Genomic DNA, 18,852 nt, shown 5'->3' with positions numbered 1-18,852 from the left:
GGGGACTTGGGTCTGGCTTCACCACTCTGGGCTGTGCCTGTCTGGGTCTGGTGAACCCAGAGGTGCTGAGGGGCCGCCTGGGCTGGCAGAGGGATGTGCCTCTCATTGCCAAGGCTGGAGCGGTGTTGAAATGCACCAGGCCTTGCAAAGCAATGACCACTGGAGCTGGAATCCAGCCCAGCTCAGTCTGATGCCCCTTTCTGCTCCGCCCAGATCGATTACGAGCTCTCCCCGGATGAGCGGCGCAAGGAGATGGGCGACGAGATCATCCGAAGGTTCTTTAAAAGCGAGGTGAGTCTGTGCCTGGTCCCCCGCATGCCCTCAGAGCGTGAGCACAAGGGAAGGAGACAGGCAGAGGCTGGCCAGAGGGAAGTGTGTCCGCTAAGCTGCATGCTCGCTCTGTGAGGGGAGTGCGCCCCTTGCTGGCAGCATGGAGAAGATGCAGGTCTGCGTCCCTGCCAGAAAGCAGGGTTTCGGCTGCACTTTCACACTGCTCTTGCTGGGCTAGACAAGGTACTAGGAGCCTAGTAAGGCCCTGGACTGCCTAGGGCTGGGCAAGGCAGCTTGGGATCTCCCAGGATTCCTGCCCAAGAATCAATCAGGTAGGCGGAAAATACCCAGGTGGGGAGCTGGCTGGGCTTGGAGACGTCAGCCAGGACTCAGACTTGCCGTGTTCTCCTTTTGCCTCAGTCTTCAGACTATATGCCGGAAATCAGTCAGGCCTTCATGAACCAGTGCATGGAGAACCTGCAGAAAAGTGCCTGTAAAGACCTCTTCAGCAGCTGTCTGCAGTGAGTATTGGGCCTGGTCTTTAGCGGTGCTATGCATGATACCGCGTGGCCATGATCCGTGGGGCTGGAGAGGGATCCTTCAGTGAGACAGCCAGGAGAGCAGAGCTAACATCCCCCTTTTCTCCCCCAGCCCTATGCATGAGTACCTGAGCGGCGCGCCCTTCGCCGACTATCAGGACAGCATGTATTTCGACCGGTTCCTGCAGTGGAAGTACTTGGAAAGGTGAGTGATGGCTTCCCAGCTGAGCCTGTCTCCGGGCTGCATTAAGCTCAGCTGAGCTAGGGTCTCATGGGTCTTAAACACGCCTTGCGGCTTTGTCGTTTCAGGCAGTCAGTGACCAAGGACACTTTCCGGCAGTACCGGATCCTGGGCAAGGGGGGCTTCGGAGAGGTAGGGCTGTGCCGCCGGGGAGCGATCAGGGCTGGGCAAGGGCTGCTTTCCCTGGTGCGTGGCACAGGATCTCTAGCCTCTGTGTAAAATAATCCCCTTTCATGGCAGCACCAGCCTGGGCAGTGCTGCCAGCTTGTGAGGCCCTGGTCTCCAAGCACTGCTAGCCCCAGGAGCACTGGGCAGGGGTCTGTCTGCCAGAAATGAGGTGATTCAGGCTATGAGAGGCCAGTATGTGAGCACAGCCACGTCGTGAGGGATGGGCACAAGGGCATTATCTGTCCCCACCCTCCATGGAGGAGCCTGGGGCTCGCCGATGGGGACATGCAGCTGGGCCCTGCTGGCTGGCCTCTGGGCTGGCTTTGTGTGGCACGGGGGCTGGCTGAGTTGAGAGGGCAGACACAGAGCAGCAGATAAGTCAGTTTGCTGCCGGCCCGGAAACCCCATGATCCCCTGGGGGAAGCCCCCTTGCGTCTTGCCCAGACTGGATCAGGAAGCCGGGTCATTGCCCGAGACTGTTCTCCTGACGGCTCTGGACAGAGACATGGCTTTGGTCATGCCTGGAAGGATAATGCCGGGCCTTGGTCCAGGGGTCTCCTCCAGCTAGTCCAGTCCAATCTCCCAAGCACCAGGCACCGCCCTTCCCAGCCACCTCACGCTGTGCTGTGTCTGTGCTTCCAGGTCTGTGCCTGCCAGGTACGAGCGACAGGCAAGATGTACGCCTGCAAAAAGCTGGAGAAGAAGCGGATCAAGAAGCGGAAAGGGGAGGCCATGGCCCTGAATGAGAAGCAGATCCTGGAGAAAGTCAACAGCAGGTTTGTGGTGAGTGTCACTCTCCTGAGTGCTGGGTTCCCAGCCCTGCCTGGTGCTGCTGCTTGTGACAAACTGGGAATGTTCTTAATGTTTTCTCTGAATACTATAAAAGCAGCAGAGAATCCTGTGGCACCTTATAGACTAACAGATGTTTTGGAGTATGAGCTTTCGTGAGTGAATACCCACTTCATCAGATGAATGTAGTGGAAATTTCCAGGGGCAGGTATATGTATGCTAGCAAGCAAGCTAGAAGATACGAGGTTAGTTCAATCAGGGAGGATGAGGCCCTGTTCTAGCAGTTGAGGTGTGAAAACCAAGGGAAGAGAAACTGGTTCTGTAGTTGGCAAGCCATTCACAGTCTTTGTTCAACCCTGAGCTGATGGTGTCAATTTGCAGATGAATTGAAGCTCAGCAGTTTCTCTTTGAAGTCTGATCCTGAAGTTTTTTTGCTGCAGTATGGCCACCTTAAGGTCTGCTATAGTGTGGCCAGGGAGGTTGAAGTGCTGTCCTACAGGGTTTTGTATATTGCCATCCTAAATTCTCTGAATACTGTGTTGGTTGCCTCGTGTCCCCTAGGCAGTTCTTAAGTATCTGGCAGAGCAAGGGCCAGTGCACCTAAATGCCTGACACACTGTCTCCTAGCAACTGATGGCCGGGCCCTCCTCTGCCAAAGTGCCAGCTGAAGGGGTGTTGGAGACAAAGAGGTCAGGTGACCTCCTGGCCCGAGAAGGGCTGAGCAGAGAGGAGGGGCTGGAGGGGATTGTTTAGTGGAGCTGGCTCGGGATGAGGGGTGAAGTGCAGATGTGGGGGTCTTGCTCACTGCCCCCAGAATGGACCCGGCCGAGGGGGTCCAGTTCACTGTACCTACAAGCTCTGTTTTAGACCCTATTCCTGTCATCGAATAAAATTTCTGTTTTACTGGCTGGCTAAGTCAGTCGTTGACTGCAAAGTGGGGTGCAGGACCCTGTGGGCTTTCCCAGGACCCCACCTGGGTGGACTTGTGGAAGTGCACGGAGGGGCAGAGGATGCTGAATGCTCCAAGGAGAGACCCAGGAGGTGAAGCCGTGTGAGCTTCTTGCCCTGAACATGTCTGCTCCAAGGGAGAGGAGGCTCCCCAAAGTCCTGACTGGCTTTGTGGGGAGCTGTTCCAGAGCATCGCCCGGTGACTCCGTGACACTGCTTACTCCCTCCTCTGGCTCCGGGACGGTTAAGGAGCCATTCTCCCTGGAGCTGGCCATTGGGGAGACCCCACTGGGTGTTAGCGGGATGGAATCACCCCATTATTCCTCACGTGGGTTGGGACTGGTGGTGTTTGTAAAGGGGTGGCTGGGTTTGAAGTGAAGAAAGCAGAAGGGAGATGCCGGGGGACCCAGCTGGCTTGCTACCCTGTGCCCTCCGGTCTGTACAACCTGATGCAGCCACGGCGACAGGCAGCTGTTTGAGGCCTGGCTGTGCTGAGGGTGCTGGCTCTGACGCTGCCTGGCGGGGGCGGGGCGCTCTCGCAGGTCAGCCTGGCCTACGCCTACGAGACGAAGGATGCACTCTGCCTGGTGCTGACCATCATGAACGGGGGCGACCTCAAGTTCCACATCTACAACATGGGCAACCCCGGCTTTGAGGATGAACGTGTCATCTTCTACGCCGCCGAGATCTGCTGCGGGCTGCAGCACCTGCACCAGGAGGGCATTGTCTACAGGTAAGAGGACCTGACTCAGGCCATCCATGGCTCCCCATGAGAGCTGCACAGCAGCGGTGCCCGCCTTCAGGCAGCAGACTGGCAGTGCCGGGCTGTGGGGTCGGGACCATGCCCTGTCCCATTACTGAGCACTTGCTCACCCAGGGAGGAGATGGTCCCCGAGTGAGTTCCTCCCTCTCTCCGCATGCCAGGGGCTGGGCAGGATCGCTCCCTGTAGGGCCCCTCCTGATTGGCCAGGCACTCGGGGAGTTCTGTGTGCCAGCCCCGGGCCTCTCCCCTTCCCTGTGCTGCTTTGTGCCTGTCCTTTCAAGCTCTGCACGCTGCCGGCCACGGCTTTCCCCAGGCCTCGGGGCTGTGCTCCTGGAACAAGATGCTGGGCCATGCCCTCCCGCTTCACTGACTAGGATCTAGCCCGTCCTCACGGCCTGGGCCATGTGACCCAGCTCCCACACTACGCTGACCAGCAGTGTCCGAGTGGCTCACTGGGTCCCCCAGCCCTCCCCTAGTGCACTCCGCTGCGCTAGCAAGCCCCAGCTGGCATGCGCTGCACAGCAGAACCAGGGAGCACGTGCGGATGTACCTGAGCCTGGACTGCCCCGGTTGTCTCATTCTGAGCTGGGTCTGTCTCTCCTCCCCAGGGATCTGAAGCCGGAGAACATCCTGCTGGATGATGACGGTGAGTGGGGAACGCCCGGGGGGAGCTGCCTGTGTCTACATGGCCCCTTCCCAGGCTGGTGGGAGCAGGAGCCCAGCTGGCCCCTCCTGGCTGCTGCTTGGCTCTGACTCTCTTTACTGCGTCAGCTTGCACTGCATATTCCACCCAGGCTGGCCCCAGCCCTGAGCCCCCTCCCAGGGCAGGGGCCGGGCTTCCTCCTGCCCCAGCTGGTATGGCTCACCCCATGAGCTGGGCTCAGCAGAGACCAGCTGGAGGGGGTGCCCAAGACAGAGCAGCCCAGGAATCTACATTCATGTCAGGGTGAAGGGGGCAGACTCCTGCCATAGTGGGAACGGCTTCAGACTCTAGGCATCAGGTCTGAAGTGCCCCCCTGAGAACAGTGTCAGGAACCACATGGGTGGGGGACAGTGCCTCCCAGGTGAGACTAAAAGTGGAGGCTCTGTCTGCGCCACACTAGGGGCTGCTGAGCTGGAATTCCCCACCCAGCCCCAGGCTGCTGCTCTCACGCCAGAGGTGGCTGCATTTCATTGTTGCTGGGGGTGGACGTGGTGCCATGGTCTGGGATGGGAGGGGACGATCTGCCCCCTTTGACTTGCACCTGAGGTCAGTGGCTCCCTCTGTTCCCCTCTGGGATGATTTTCCCTAAACCCATCTCCATAGAATAGCCCACGCAGCTGATGCCTCAGTCTCCGAAGGGCTGCCTGCTGAAGGGAGGCAGCAGGCCTATGGAGCTGGGAACACCAGATGGAGTGGCAGTGGTGGGCAGTCCCACCGCTGAGCCTTCTGAATTCCCTCCCACGGCAGGACACATCCGGATCTCGGACCTGGGGCTGGCCATTAAGATTCCGGAGGGCGAGATGATTCGTGGCCGCGTCGGGACCGTGGGCTACATGGGTAGGTGTTGGGGCTGCCATTGACAGGATTGGGGGGGTGGCTGGAACCCAGAGCACTGGGCCAGGTGCTGGTTTCAAGGGGAAAACCGCTAGGCAGGATGGCTGTGCTCTGTGGCAGGGCCCTTCTCCCACCTGTTGGCAGCCTGGCCTCAGGTCCTGGCTGGGAGCTGGTGAGTGATGCCGAATGGGGTTTGTTTGAGGGCTGCCCCCTGCTCTCGCCCTGCCAGCTCCAGAGGTGATTAACAACGAGCGCTACACCTTCAGCCCAGACTGGTGGGGGCTGGGTTGCCTGATCTACGAGATGATCGAGGGGCAGTCACCGTTCCGCGCCCGCAAGGAGAGGGTGAAGCGGGAGGAGGTGGAGAAGCGGGTGCAGGAGGAGCAGGAGCTGTATTCCGACAAGTTCACCGAGGACACCAAGGCCATCTGCAAGATGGTGAGTTGGCAGCTAGAGCCACCGTGCCCTGTGCTCATCCCTTAAGGCCTGTCTGTCCGCAGCGGGGGCCAGCGCCCTGCAGCAGGGGTGCCCAGGCCTGCTCCACTGGGGGCCCTGCTGGCAGGGCCAGGTTTGTGGGTATGTGATTCCTCCCTGACCCCACAGGCCCACAGTCTAGAGCCTGCTGCTGCTCTCAGCTGCAGACACTACCCAGCTTCCAGCTCTGGGGAACAGGGGAAGCACTGAGAGGAAATCTCACGGCTTTGCTGACTCACCCCCCAGGAAAAACAGCGTTGGGTCAAATTCTTCCCTCGACCGGGTGGTGGGTTGGCTACAGCTGTGGGAGGATGTTGCTGCTGCGTTCAACATGTGGCCACAGCTCCAGCCCCTCTGTGAATGAAGGGTGATGAGTCCCTTGTCAGTGCAGAGTAAGCTCACCAGGTAGGGACCATCTCACAGGGGACAGCGCCTGGCACAATGGGGCTCTGGGCTCATTGAGGTCTGGGGGTGCCACTGTTCTCCCCAGCTCCCTGCCAGGCCGGGTGCCATCCCCAGTGCTCTTCTGTGCACCCAGCTGTGGGGGCAGTGCCTGCCCGCTCTTTCTAGCCCGCTGCGCTGCGTTCAGTCCGTGTTACCCCCCCCCATGTGACCACTGGCCCTTGGTCCCTGTGTCCCCAGCTCCTGACCAAGGACCCGAAGCAGCGACTGGGCTGCGGGGAGGATGGGGCCGCCCAGGTGAAGCAGCATCCGTTCTTCAGGACCATCAACTTCAAGCGCCTGGAGGCTGGGGTCATAAAGCCATCGTTTGTGCCAGATGTAAGAGCCCGGGAGAGGCAGGGTGGGGGCGGAAGGGTGGGCAACATGGCACAGGCCAAGCAGTAGCGGGGAGGACCACGAGTCAGTGCTGGGTCAGTGGTGAGGGGCTGATCCTCCAGTGGGTGCATATTGGGTGTGAGGGGGCTGCCTCCCCAGCCCAGGGGCCACTAGTACCAGGGGAGTGGGCCTGGGAGCATGCTCGGGGCAATCAGTCCCCTGCCCCCCACTGAGCCTCTCCATGGGCCCTGCAGCCTCGGGCCGTGTACTGCAAGGACGTGCTGGACATCGAGCAGTTCTCCACCGTCAAGGGCGTCAACCTGGACCAAACGGACAGTGATTTCTATGCCAAATTCGCCACAGGCAGTGTCTCCATCCCCTGGCAGAATGAGGTAAGGGGAGGGGGACGGGGACTCTGTAGCCAGAACGGCTGAACTCCTCCCTCAACTCATTGTGTGTGCCCGCAGATAGTGCCCCCCACACCTCTCTCTGACACAGCAGCTGGCAAAGAGGGAGGCTGAGTCCATGTCGCTGGTCGGGGGGCTCTGGCCTGTCTGCTTTTCCCAAAGGAAGATTGGTGCCCTGATTACTGAGCCCTCTGCCTTCATACCAGGGCTGTGGGGCATGCCAGGGTGTGCAAACTCCTCTCTGGCAGGACAGGTGGTGGGCTTCCCTCTTGGGCAGCTGGGCCCCACGGCAGGGTCTGGGAGAACCTCTGCCCCATCCCACCAGAAACCATGCTGGGGCAGAGCCTGGGGCAGCTGGGATCCAGGCCTCTCCCCTGCAGCTGCAAGCCCCGAGGAGGGTGCGTGGGAATGGAGCCCAGGGTGACTCAGCAGGAGGGAGTTGCCCCGGGAGGAGGGGCAGAAGCCCCATGGCTTAAACTGAGGAATACAAAGAAGAGCCCAATCCGGCCCTAGCCCCAGGGCATGGGGCTGTCCCTTCTCTTGCTGGCTCCCAGAGATGGTAGCGCCAGTGTGCTGGCACCCCAATGCCTCCGTCCTGGCCAGCCCCCTGCTCTCAGAGATGCAGGGAGAGTGCCTTCCCCAGGGAGCCTGCCTCTGATTGCCTGAGAGACAGTCCCATCTCTGGGCTCCCTGTGGCCCCAGGTGCCTCCCGCTGAGCTTTCCCCTGTGCGCCTCTCCCCAGATGATAGAGACCGAGTGCTTTAAAGACCTGAATGTGTTTGGACCAAATGGGATGCGCTCCCCAGATCTGGACTGGAAGCAGCTCCCCGAGCCGCCCAAGCGCAGCCTGCTTCAGCGGCTCTTCCGGCGGCACGTAAGGCCTGTTGTCTGTCCTGCCCACACACCCTGAGACGTTTGCCCCGGTCTGGGACCCTGGCCATGCTGGGGTTCCCCTCCACCCCACATGCACTTCAGCAGGCACTAGAGACTGCCCAGTTCCACGCCTGCCTTCAGCCAGCACTTAAGCCAAGGCTGGCTCGCTCTGACCCGCTCCGGCCCAGGGGAAGCGAACACCCCCTCAGACCAGCCTGGGGTCAGCTGGCCAGGCTCTGGCAGAAGGCATCTCATGGCTGAGACTGGCCCAGTAACACCCTGCATTGGCTGTGTGGACGCCTTTGGCCAACACCGGCCCTGCCTGGTTTCTGTGCTGTTAGTATGAAGGGCTCGGGCACGTGGCCAGCCCTGAGACCTCGCTCCCTGGGTGGGTCTCTCTGCCAGGTGTCTCTCCGGTAGCCCTTCCTCTGTCCCTTGCCTTCCTGGCCAGGTCTATAGTCGGGGAGCCTGCAGTTTGCAGGCAGGAGTGACTGAGCCCCTGTCTGATGCGCTGTCCCCATCTGTCTCCCCCACAGCCAGCTGATTACACCATCAGCACCAACACACACTCCAACCTCACTGCGGGCGTGAACTCACATCCTCCCATGGCCAACTCCGTCTGCCAAGGCCGGGCCATGGCACAGGCGCCTTCCTGACCCTCTGTTCTACCATGGAGACCCTGCTCCGTTAGAGCCAGCGCAGGCAGGCCCGGAGCTTGCCCGTGGAGCTGCCATCCTTGCCTTCTCAGGGTTACCGTGGATGTGAAGCTGAGGCTGTTGGAGCCAGAGCTGGGGTGAAGGGGCTGTTCCATCACCCTACCCTGCTGGGCTGAGTCACTCATGGAGGCTGAGTGGGAAGATGCAGCCCCCCCAGCAGGACCGTGTGCCAGATACTCTCGCTGCACCTCATTCCATCCGCTTGCCTCTGGGTACCGCCACCAGAGCTGGCTCAGTCCTGCTCCGGGAGGCACATTGCGCTGGCACAGCCGCATGCCAAACACAGACTGCGCAAGGGAGACTGGATCGCTCTGTGCATGTGAGAGAGAGGATGGAATCGGCGTTCATTGGCACCAATAACTTCCTTGCCGTGCTCACTGGGGTGGCCTCCTGCTCTGCCCCCGCGGTTCCTGCTGCGAACCCTGCCCCGGGAGGTACTGTCGGCGTTGTGCCCACCCTGCATCTGTCAGGAGAAGGGTGCTCCCTGCTGGTGTCACCCTCCTGTCTGCAGGGTTTGGGAGAGAGGAGAGGTGGGGCTCACAGCCCGGGTGGGAGCCCCTAGCTGCTCAGGCTGAACAGGGGCCAGCCATAGCCAGCTGGCTGCAGAGAGCAGGGGGCAGGTGTGCGGTGTGTCTTGTAGCTGCTTGGCCTTTTTCAGTCCAGGCAGGATCTTTCCTGTTCTAGCATTGCCCCACCTCCGCCAAGAGCACCGATAGAGGGGCTCAGCCAGCCATGTCTTGCCAGTGCAGGGGAATCTGGAGTTATGGTTTGCTAAAGAAGGGTAAAAATGTCTGAACTGAAGGTGGAGGTCATGTGACTGAACTCTCCACCTTGCTGCTCCCCTCTGGTGGGGCTGCGGGTCGGGATTGAGGGGCATCAGTAGAGCTCTGGGCTGGGGGGTCCCAGGGCTGGGATGGGGGTGTGTAGGTTGGGATTGAGAGGCAACAGTGGAGCTCTGGGCTGGAGGCATCCCAGGGCTGGGATAGCAGGGGGGCTGTGGGTCAGGATTGAGGGGCGCCAGTGAAGCTCTGAGCTGGGGGGTCCCAGGGCTGGGATAGCAGAGGGGCTGTGGGTCAGGATTGAAGGGCACCAGCAGGATTGGGGGAGCCCAGGCCAGGGGAACAAGGAGACTCTGAGTGGGGTAGGACCCAGGGGTACTTTAATTTGGGGTCACGAAGGCCATCAGTCAGTTGCACCCACACCCCCTTGTTGGAGAGAATTGGTGAAGGGAGCAATGACCAAACTTGGTCTCTGAGCAGGGGAGTGAAGAGATTTCCAAGGAACCACCCCCAAGCTGAGCTGCTGAATGAGCACACTGCATTCGCTCAGACTTCGGTGTGACTCCGATGTCTTATACAGCCCTGGGTGCCTCTTTGCTCCCCTGCTGAGGGCAGAGTAAAGACCCTCTCTCTTGGCCCAGTGGCTGGTGTTCCGGCCCCCTAGGGCTGGGTCGGGAAGGAAGCTCCCAGCTCTGCCTGATGCTAGCGACGTCATGAGCTGCGGCAGGGGAAACACCTTTCAATTCCTCTTTATGTGAAACAATTCCTTCATCTCACTGCCCAGGTCAGTAGTTGCCAAAGGGGCTCCTCTCTCTAGACTGGCCCCTGAGGCTGTGTTGTCCCAGTAGCCGGGGCTGGCAATAAGACTCCTGAGCCATACCAGATCTGCCAGGCCAAGAGCGGCAGACTCGCTGCACTTTATGGTTTTGCCCTGATTCCAAGTCCAATGCACAAACCCCCTTCTGTTCTTCAGCCTGACCACTCCTCGGGGAGCTCGATGGCAGGAGTGGGCCACGGGGTCCGGCGGGGCACGTAGCCCGCTCTTCCAGCCCCAGCCACTGGCTCTCGAGGGAGCTGTGCGTTCTGTCTGGCCACTCGGCTCATCGGAATCCAAACAAGACGCTCCATGGGGACAATCTGCCGCAGGGGACTCATGTCCCAAGGGAGGTGCTCTCTGATGGGGGGAACCAAGGTTAAAAGCAGGCTCTGCTGTGCAGTCCCACTCAAGCTCTCCCTCTCTTCATGCCTAGAGCAGCAGGTAAAGCTGGCCCCTGCCATGGTCTTCTAGGCCTGACCAGAGCGAACCTTGTGAGCGGTGGCCCAAAGATTAGCCATTTCTGTTCGACTGACACCCGCCCCCTGTGGTAAGAAAGGGTATTACAGCCTTATGCCCCTCCCCTCTCTCAGCTGGAGCGTGAGCCATGCCTGTGATGACCTCAGCAGGTCCCGCATTCAAATTACTTCTAGCGTGAGCATGTCTCCTCTGGGGAGTGGGAATCTCTGGGAGTGCAGTGGGGTGATGGGGTTCGAGGCCTGGCTGGACTCCTGGTTGCTTGGTGGTTGTGCAGGAGGAATCTTCACCTCCCCAGTTCGGTTTGCGCTGGTGGAGCTGAGTTCCTGCTGGTGACAGCTGCAGTGCAGGCTGGGCTGGGGACCGTCTCTCACCCAGCTTTGAGCCTGGCCTGCACGACAGCTCTCGCCAGCGGGGCTGTGGCACTGGTGACTGCTGGGTCATATCTTTGCCAGTGCAGACAGGGCTATCAGTGCTCTGGGGGTCATGCTAGGTTGTAAAATAAGGAAAAGACAGTGCTGGTGAAATGTCGGGTGATGACGCATTGGAGAGGCTGCTCCCCAGGAGCACTGCTGGAGCTGAGCTGTTGGGGTCTGGATTTGGTCTCTGGAAGTGTCTGTGTCCCAGCCATTGGCTTGGCTGGACTGGCGTGGACCTTGCTTTGCCCTGGTCTTGGCAACCTGCTTGGCTAGAAGCGCAAACTGGTCAGGGGGAAAACAGTGCAATGTTGCAGGAGATTTAGATGCATCAATGGAAGATGTGTCTAAATCCTCTAGACTGCTTGACAGCCTCAACCCAAATTTAAAAAAACACTGATCCCACTGCACTCATGTTACCAACAGTAACTGAAACGGAAAGTGATTGCAAAAAGTTGTGTTCTTGTTCCCTTCATGCATTTTGCTCAGCTTGGAGGGAGAAATTAGGCAGGTTGGTGTCAGTGGGTTTCACTTCCTAGTTCTCCAGAACCAGCCCAAGGTTGCAGAGAGTGAGTTGCAAATACTGCAGGAGGAGGTGTAAAACCAGACTAGGTGGTGTTCATTGACACTTTCAGGTTGATCCAATTGTTAAATTCTATGAAACACTTCATTTAGGAAAAAGTAGCTCTTGGGCCTAGATGACAAGACTATCCCACTGAAAAATACAAACTGATGGCTTTGGTGTAAATGAACCGGGAAAGATTGTTTCAGATGCCACATCTCTTATCTCTGGAGCCTCAACAGAGATCCTGAAATAATCTCTGCTTGGTTTTTGAAGAACTTATGATTCTATGTGGGGGGCTGGGCAGAGAAAGTTTCTTGAATATGATTGTATCCTGCTCCATCTCATGGGAGAGGAAAATGTCTTCTGATACCATTGAAAACAGGGAGTGTGAGAGAGAAAATGGGTGTATTTGTTAAGCAGACTGAGAACTGCCTTTTGCTGAAAGATGCTCTGTGACCCACTGAGCTTGTCCAGACAGAGACTGTGCGCCACATGGACAGTGTCTGTTTCTATGCAAGGATAGGGTGCTGTCTCGTGCCAGTTTCTCCAGCGGGATGCTCTGGGGATTCCAAACAAGACTGAGTTTCCCCCTTGCAAAAAGACACCTGTATTTTTGTATTTTCCTTTCTCTCAGCATCCATGGGTTTTTTACACTGTAAATTTCTGGTTCTGGAGTATTCAGTTTGGTTTTTGTACATTTGTAAACATGTGTAAATCCTTATATGGTGAGTGCCTGGATGTACATTTTAAAGCTAAAAGCAGCAAAGCAAGCCATGTGGTGACTTGTACATATCTATGTTTCAGGGATATTTTTATGGGGAATTTAAAACAAAACAAACCCAGCCTCTCAGAGGAAGAAGTGGATGTCACTTTACCCCAGTCGAGGAGAAGCCCTCTTACTCCGCTATATTTTTGTAGTAAGCTTTTACAACTTTCTAATTTGTAATTTTAATTACAGGACTATATTTTAGGATGGGTTTTCTTTTTTTCCTCTTCCATTTTGTAAAGCACTGAAATTACATGCATGGTCATTTTTGTTTTTTGGAGTGTGCCCTTATAACTTCTGGATATACAGGTATTTTTGGTTTTCCTGCCCCTCACCAGTAACAATATACACACCTTCCCCTAGAAACATGAGCGCTGTGTGTGCATATGATACTTTCCATTTCACTGATCAGCCACGCAAGGTTGTCAAAGCCATTCTATAGGGAGTGCAAAGACAGGGCCGGGTCCTGCAACCAGATCCCATGCAGCTGGACTCTTTGGGCCCCATGTGAGTGCTGGGGCCAGCCCAGGCAGATACAATTGCAGGATTGAGGCCATAACCTGCAGCAGCTGCACCTGTCCGGCTGGGTGTCCTGTGCTACTCCATGGAAGGGAGACTGCAGGCTTCCAACCTAGGGCTGAGCTAACCAACACATAAGAATCTTCTGAATAATGAGAGCGCGGAAATGTTCCTTAAGGTGTCTTGGGGACACAGTGATCAAATCCGCTGCTGTGCTCTAAGCACCAGCCCATGCTGTCGCTCTAGAAGCAGAAGCCGTTGGTTCTCTGCCAGGTCCTATGTGCCCTAGAAACCCATCACTCCCCACCAAATAAGATCAGTCCCATAAGCCCTGAGCCTCTTCATCCTTCCTGCGGTTCCTGAGTGCATCCCCTGTAGCCCATTAGAGGTAAAATGGTCTTTGAAATAACCCTTTCAGCTTTACGCTCTGTTTTTTCAATGAATTGTCACAGACCCCTGAGCTGCAGGAAGCTGTCTTGGCCACTGGGTGGCCCTAGAGGGCTGTGGGCTCAGGGTCAGATTTTCAGCTCAGCACCCAATGTGGGGGGTGCACGCCGCAAGCCAGGATCTCCTCAGAGTCTGGCCCGAGGCCTTGGGAGAGCAGGGGTGGACCCTGGCAGGGAGACAGGCTCTGGTGAACATGGCCCGTGCCAGAGGACCCAGGTGTCTGCAATGCACAGGGGCTGCTGCTGTAGCCCAACTGGGTCTGTGGGAAACAAGGCACCAGGCCCGGGTTCTCCTCTGGCCCTTTCACTCCCTTGCTTTGCCAATGCTCTCTGCGGTGGGCTAGCCCGACAGCTGGCTGCCCTCTGCAGAACTGGTGCTACTGCCCCCAGCTCTTGAGGCCCCCAAACTGACCACACTGAAGACAGGTCCCCCCTCGACTGGACAGGAGCAGCACCAGCAACGGCAGGGCAAGCACCCTCCTTGGTAGCAGTGCCCATTGCAGCCATGGCAGGCCAGCTGGGACATTCTCGAGCACTGTGCCGTTCCCCCCCTTGTTGGCCAGCGTAGGCAGAGGGTTACCCTTCTCCCTGCTTGCCCAGCCAGGGAAAGGAAAGCACCCCGTAGTGCAGACCCCTTGCCTACATCCCCCTGGGGCCAGTCCCGCAGCCGGCAGAGTCGAGGGAAGCGCCCCCAGGGAGTGTTTCCATCCTTGCTATGGGAGCAGGCTGATGGGGTGCTGCCTGGGGCAGCAGGTCTGTTTCTGGCAGTGGCAGGCTCTGTGGTGGGGAGGGGGAGCTGACAAAGAGGCCCAACTGCCTGGAGGGGTAGGTGAGCTGGATTCTAGCATCTCCACACCCCTCCCCAGCTGCAGGGCCATTGGCAGCTCCCCGCTTTGTGCTGCAGCGTAGGCTGGTGGCCGGTCCTTGCTGTCCCACTCTTGGGAGCTGTCTGCTGCCTTCAGGCGCTCTTGCCCTATGCACTATTACCACATGGCTCCCAGGCAGCGCCTGTGTGGGGAGGGAAACCAGATGGCAGTGCCCAAGCCCCTGACCACCCTTGGTGAGTGGGTGGGGCAGGCCTGCAGAGAGCTAGTCCATGGCTCAACCTGTATCGGAGCCTGGCACAGATTTCAGACTGAAGCCAAAGCCCTGTCTGCTAAAGCCTCTCACACCTGCAAGTTCCTGCCATCCCCCTAACGATCAATTAGCACCAGCCTCCTCCCACAGGTGCCACCAATGGGGCCCTGGGGTAGAGAGGACTGGTCTCTTCTGTTTTCTCCTGTGGGAAGGGGAAGCTTCCAGGCCCACTTGCAAGGGGGCTTTTTCTGCAGGCTGCCTGCCTTTGCCCTCTGGCTAAAAGTCCCTGTCTGGAGCCTGGGGGAAGAGAGAGCTGCTTGTGTGAGAGAAGACTCGATCCCCAGCTCCTGGAGAACAAGGTAAAACACTGTAGTGACCGCAACTTAAAAAGCTTCCTGTCCTTGCAGCTGGGTCTGGGATGGAGGCTGCCGCAGGGAGCGAGTGTGCAGGGTTTGCATCCTGCAAGCTACGTTTTGGTGGCACTCAAGACCCCTTGGTGCTATATGTAGCAAGGACGGTCCTTGCACAAGAGCTCACAGCCTGAGCAGCCAAGCCAGACCAAGGGAGGGTCCTTCTTCCCATCCACAGCTGCTGGAAGGGGCCCAGAGAGTAACCCAGGCAGCATGTGGCAGAGCTGGGACCTGAACCTGGGTCTCTGGAGGCCTCGCCCAGTGCCCCATGCACAAGCCGATCTTCCTCACCACATGTGCCATGTTCATGGAGGGGAGTGTTGTGCACTGGGGCTCTCCAGGGAAAAGGCCTGATGCCAGCCCCACAAGCCAGGTCCCGTACTGGCTGGGCCCTGCACTGTGCCCACAGGCTAAACAGCACTCGCTCCCCAAAGGTTGCAGGATGGCTTTCCCCTGGGATTTCACAGACTGCCCACTCCACCCCATGCTGTCTGTGGGGTGACACAGCTTTTGTACTGCCTCCTATGGAGAGGGGCCCCCAACAGTTACCAGGTGCAGGGTAGGGGGCAGGCGGGGGCGTGGGCAGGTGGAACTGTCTCCCTGTTCGGGCTGCTGAATGATCTCGGCCCTTTGTGCCATGCTGAGACCTCGCTGGGCCTGGGGAGAGCTCCCTCGGGGCTGGCCTGTCTGGGGCTGCCAGTTTGCAGCATCACCAGCCATCCGTGTCCAGGACTGGTGCTGTAGTCCCCTAGCAAAGACACAGTAGGCTGCTAGATGCCACAATTTAACCCCCTCTGTGTCACACTGGTGCAAACAGTGGCTGGGCCCTTAAACCATGTGCTCCAGCCGGTGAACCACTCAGGCTGGATCCCTAGCAGATGCAAACTGGTTTTGCTCCATTGAAATCAGCAGCTTCCCTGACTTACACCAGCCGCAGTGCTGGCCTCGGAGGTGTCTTGGCTTCACCCTCTTGCTGCTCTCAGGAAGGGTTGGCCCTGGCTGGCGTGTTGGTGGTGGACGGGGATGGCTGAAAGGTGGCAATCTCGTTCTCCTCGTAGACACCGGTGCTGGCAAGGCGAGGGGCTGGCCTGGAGTGGCCCTGGATTTGGAAGCAGATGGCATACAGGAAGGCGGATAAGTGCAGCAGGCACACACAGCAGAAGATAGCCACCACAATGATGGTGTGGGACTCCCACGGGAACGGCTCCGGGGCCAAAGGAGACCACGTCATGTTCTCATTGGGCTGGGGACCGCTCCCCAGCCCCTCTGTGTGGTTCATGATAACCCAGGCCTTTCCTAGGGGAATGGATTCTGGCATCTTCTCAACACTGTCTGGTTGGTAGCATGGTCTCATGGGCAGGGACTTCCAGGCACCTGCAAAGAGAGAATGCAGCGACTCTGGGCTCCCCGTGACTAACCTGGCCCTATCTCTGAGTCTGAGAGCACGGGCTGGTTGCACTGTGCCAGGCTGAGCTGAGAGGAGCCAGCTGTGCCCAGGATCCCATTCTCTCAATGGATCCCCTGCAAGAGCCCTCTAGACATGCAGCCAGTGCGGAGGTAGCAGCCAGATGTCCAGAGCGAATGCTGCGCAGCCGGCTGGGGAGAGGACAGCTTGGCCAAGGACCCTGGGGAGCCCTGACTCCTTGGGAAGTGACCCATGATCCTCGGTGTGTGTGGAGCAGGCAGGACCTTGGGATTCGAGGGCTGCACGCATGGCAAAAGGCCCTAGATGCTTGATATATCTGCCTTGGGAGGGAGCCGGGGCTGGGATCCCTCCACTACCATACCAGCATAGGGCTTGGGGATTACAGGCCTGAGTTGCCTTCCCTGCCCTGGGAAGCTCAGAGGTGCCAGGCCTGGTTCGCAGGCTCACCACAGCCCCTCTGGCATGGGAAAGGGGCTTTAACATGGGAGCAGATTGTCTCCGCCCCTTGCCAGGGTGAGTGTGGGGTGAGGTGGCCTCAGTGTACGTGGGAATCGAGGACCCATTGTTTCCAAATTCCTTCCTCCACCCTGTATAAAAGAGCCTGTGTTTGCAGCTCCACCTGGATTCAACCTCCCCCGCCCCTGCTGGGCTCCCCGTTCCTGGGGAAGGGTGCCCCGTATTTCCCTGAGATGGCTGCTTGCCACTTGAGCCCCAGGAGCAGTATGGGCTGTGGCAGAGCTTTGCTGTGGGGTACCTGGGTTTTGTTTGGGTGCCAGACCTCTTTCCCTGCGGGGCCATTGCTGCCTGCTGAGCAGTGAGGCTAGCCACAGAAGCCCGAAGTGCATGACGATTGTGTGCTGTGGGTGTGGAGGGGCTGTAGATTGCAGACACCGGGCTCACTTGGGAACCAAAGTATAGAACCCTTAAATCAGGGCTGCCCATGGGCTGCACACCCCCATGGGCAGCTAGACAACACGTCCGTCTTTAGGAGAAGGGCCTAATCTTTGCTGGTGTTGTCAGTGTCTGGGCAGCAGGGGGTGCTGTTTATGATCTGTGTTTAGCAATGGCTGAGGGCACAGAACACGCTATTGAAATATGTTTTTGAGGCCTGTGTCTAAGAGGCAAGATCCTAAATGAGGCTGGTTGAAAATGTGTCGAGTTTTCAGCCAGAAAATGCAGTTTCAAGTAAACCAGTTGTTTTTGCAAAACTGTATTGACGTGAATGAAAACTTCCACGAAAAGAAACGTTTTGAAATGTTTTTTGTTTATTTTGGACAGAAAAAATAGGATATTTCATTTTGAAAAGTTGCCAAGGCAAAATTGTCCAAAACCAACTATTTGAAGCGTGCAGTGAAAGGCAGGTGATCTTCCGATTGGAACAACCCCCCTAACTTCTACATGTCGCCATATCCACCCTGTTTGGACCACCCAAACTGTGAGCTCTTTGGGGCAGGGACTGGTTCTTTGTTGTTCGTACAGCGCTTGGCACAGAAGGTCCACGACTGGAGCGCCTATGTACCGTGTAACAGGGCAAAGTCTTGCATCTGCCCTATGGAGACTACAGATCCCAGCATGCAGTGCTCCAGCTTCATCCCAGTGCCCTGCAGGGATCCTATTGTCCATCACTGTGGTGAGGAGAGAGGGTGAGCTGCATTGTAAAATGCTTGGGGGTGGAGAGGCTTCCTTTGGAAACAGCCAGAGTGCTAGTGACCAGCTCTGTGGGCCCCAGTGGGGGCACAGAACATGCCCCTCCAAAAGCTGTTGGTTTTGACTCCTGCACATGCCCCTGCTCTGGGGCACAGCTGGGCCTGGGATGGGTGGGAAAGGGGATGTCAGCAAGGTTAATGAGAGACTTGTAAGTGTCTCTAATAGGAAATGGGCCTTTTCTCAACCCCAGCAGCTTGTTGAGCTTCCTGCTCCCAGCTGCAGGAGAGAAGGCCAGGAACCTCTGGGACGTTGCTGCTGCGGTTTCATCTCTCTGTGCAGTAGCATGTAGAGGTCACCAGGCTGGGGACCATCATGCTGGCCTGGGGCAGATATGAAGTAAAGACCGGCCTGGCCCCAAAGAGCTCAGAGCCTGCAAGCAAAGTTGTGCTGACGGCTATGGCCGGAGGGGAGATGGGAAATAGTCTGTTCCAGACAGTTCTTTCTGAGCCTTTCACGCTGGGAGCCTAGGGCCCGACTAGCACATCTCAGCCTTTCCATGCCAAAAGCAAACTGCCAGCCTCCGTTAGACAATCCCGGTAACAAAAATGTCAGCCTCCCCTTCCCTGCATAACAGCCAGACTGGGTGTCCGACTGCCCGTCCCCGAGCAAGTCCCGAGGAAACCAGCTGCATCCCATAGACCCAACGGCGATGTGACCGCTCTAGGCACCAGCACCTACCTCTCCCTCTCTGGTGCAGCAGTTGAGCATCTGGTGCTTCCAGCCATAAGTATCTTCTGGCCAGCCAGCCCTGCCTCCCGCGTCTCCCTCTCCAAGGTCCGGCTGCTCAAAGGCTCCCTGCAAATGATGAGGAGAGCAGGGAAAATCGCCTCCGTTCCTGTTGCTCTGGAAACCGAATGAGCCAAAGAACCCTCGGCTCTGTGTGAGGGTGGGCTCGGGCTGGGTTTGCAGCATCCCCCTGCAGCTGTGAGCCGAGCATGTGAGCCCCTG

At 57.9% G+C, this 18,852-nt stretch overlaps 1 protein-coding gene across 6 annotated transcripts in view; it reads left to right on the top strand.

Annotated features, from left to right (window-relative positions):
- Positions 1-12,690, top strand: part of LOC116821421 (G protein-coupled receptor kinase 5-like) — a 73,963-nt gene extending 61,273 nt beyond the window's left edge. For 5 of the 6 annotated variants that reach the window (XM_075062780.1, XM_075062778.1, XM_075062781.1 and 2 more), the window contains 13 exons: positions 214-291; positions 691-791; positions 922-1,014; positions 1,119-1,182; positions 1,861-2,001; positions 3,498-3,688; positions 4,327-4,364; positions 5,169-5,258; positions 5,485-5,693; positions 6,372-6,509; positions 6,761-6,898; positions 7,656-7,787; positions 8,323-12,690. In XM_075062780.1, the coding sequence (XP_074918881.1) occupies positions 214-291; positions 691-791; positions 922-1,014; positions 1,119-1,182; positions 1,861-2,001; positions 3,498-3,688; positions 4,327-4,364; positions 5,169-5,258; positions 5,485-5,693; positions 6,372-6,509; positions 6,761-6,898; positions 7,656-7,787; positions 8,323-8,442 (1,533 nt within the window). In that variant the 3' untranslated portion in view covers positions 8,443-12,690. The remainder of the gene's footprint in view (positions 1-213; positions 292-690; positions 792-921; positions 1,015-1,118; positions 1,183-1,860; positions 2,002-3,497; positions 3,689-4,326; positions 4,365-5,168; positions 5,259-5,484; positions 5,694-6,371; positions 6,510-6,760; positions 6,899-7,655; positions 7,788-8,322) is intronic. The other variant, XR_012655297.1, reaches the window with a different exon arrangement.
- The last annotated feature ends 6,162 nt before the right edge of the window (positions 12,691-18,852 follow it).

The sequence above is a fragment of the Chelonoidis abingdonii genome, chromosome 2 (genome assembly GCF_003597395.2).
Source record: "Chelonoidis abingdonii isolate Lonesome George chromosome 2, CheloAbing_2.0, whole genome shotgun sequence".
In the NCBI taxonomy this organism is placed as follows: Eukaryota; Metazoa; Chordata; order Testudines; family Testudinidae; genus Chelonoidis; species Chelonoidis abingdonii.
The sequence above is the reverse complement of the archived record's forward strand: the minus strand, read 5'-3'. Positions and strand labels throughout refer to the sequence as shown.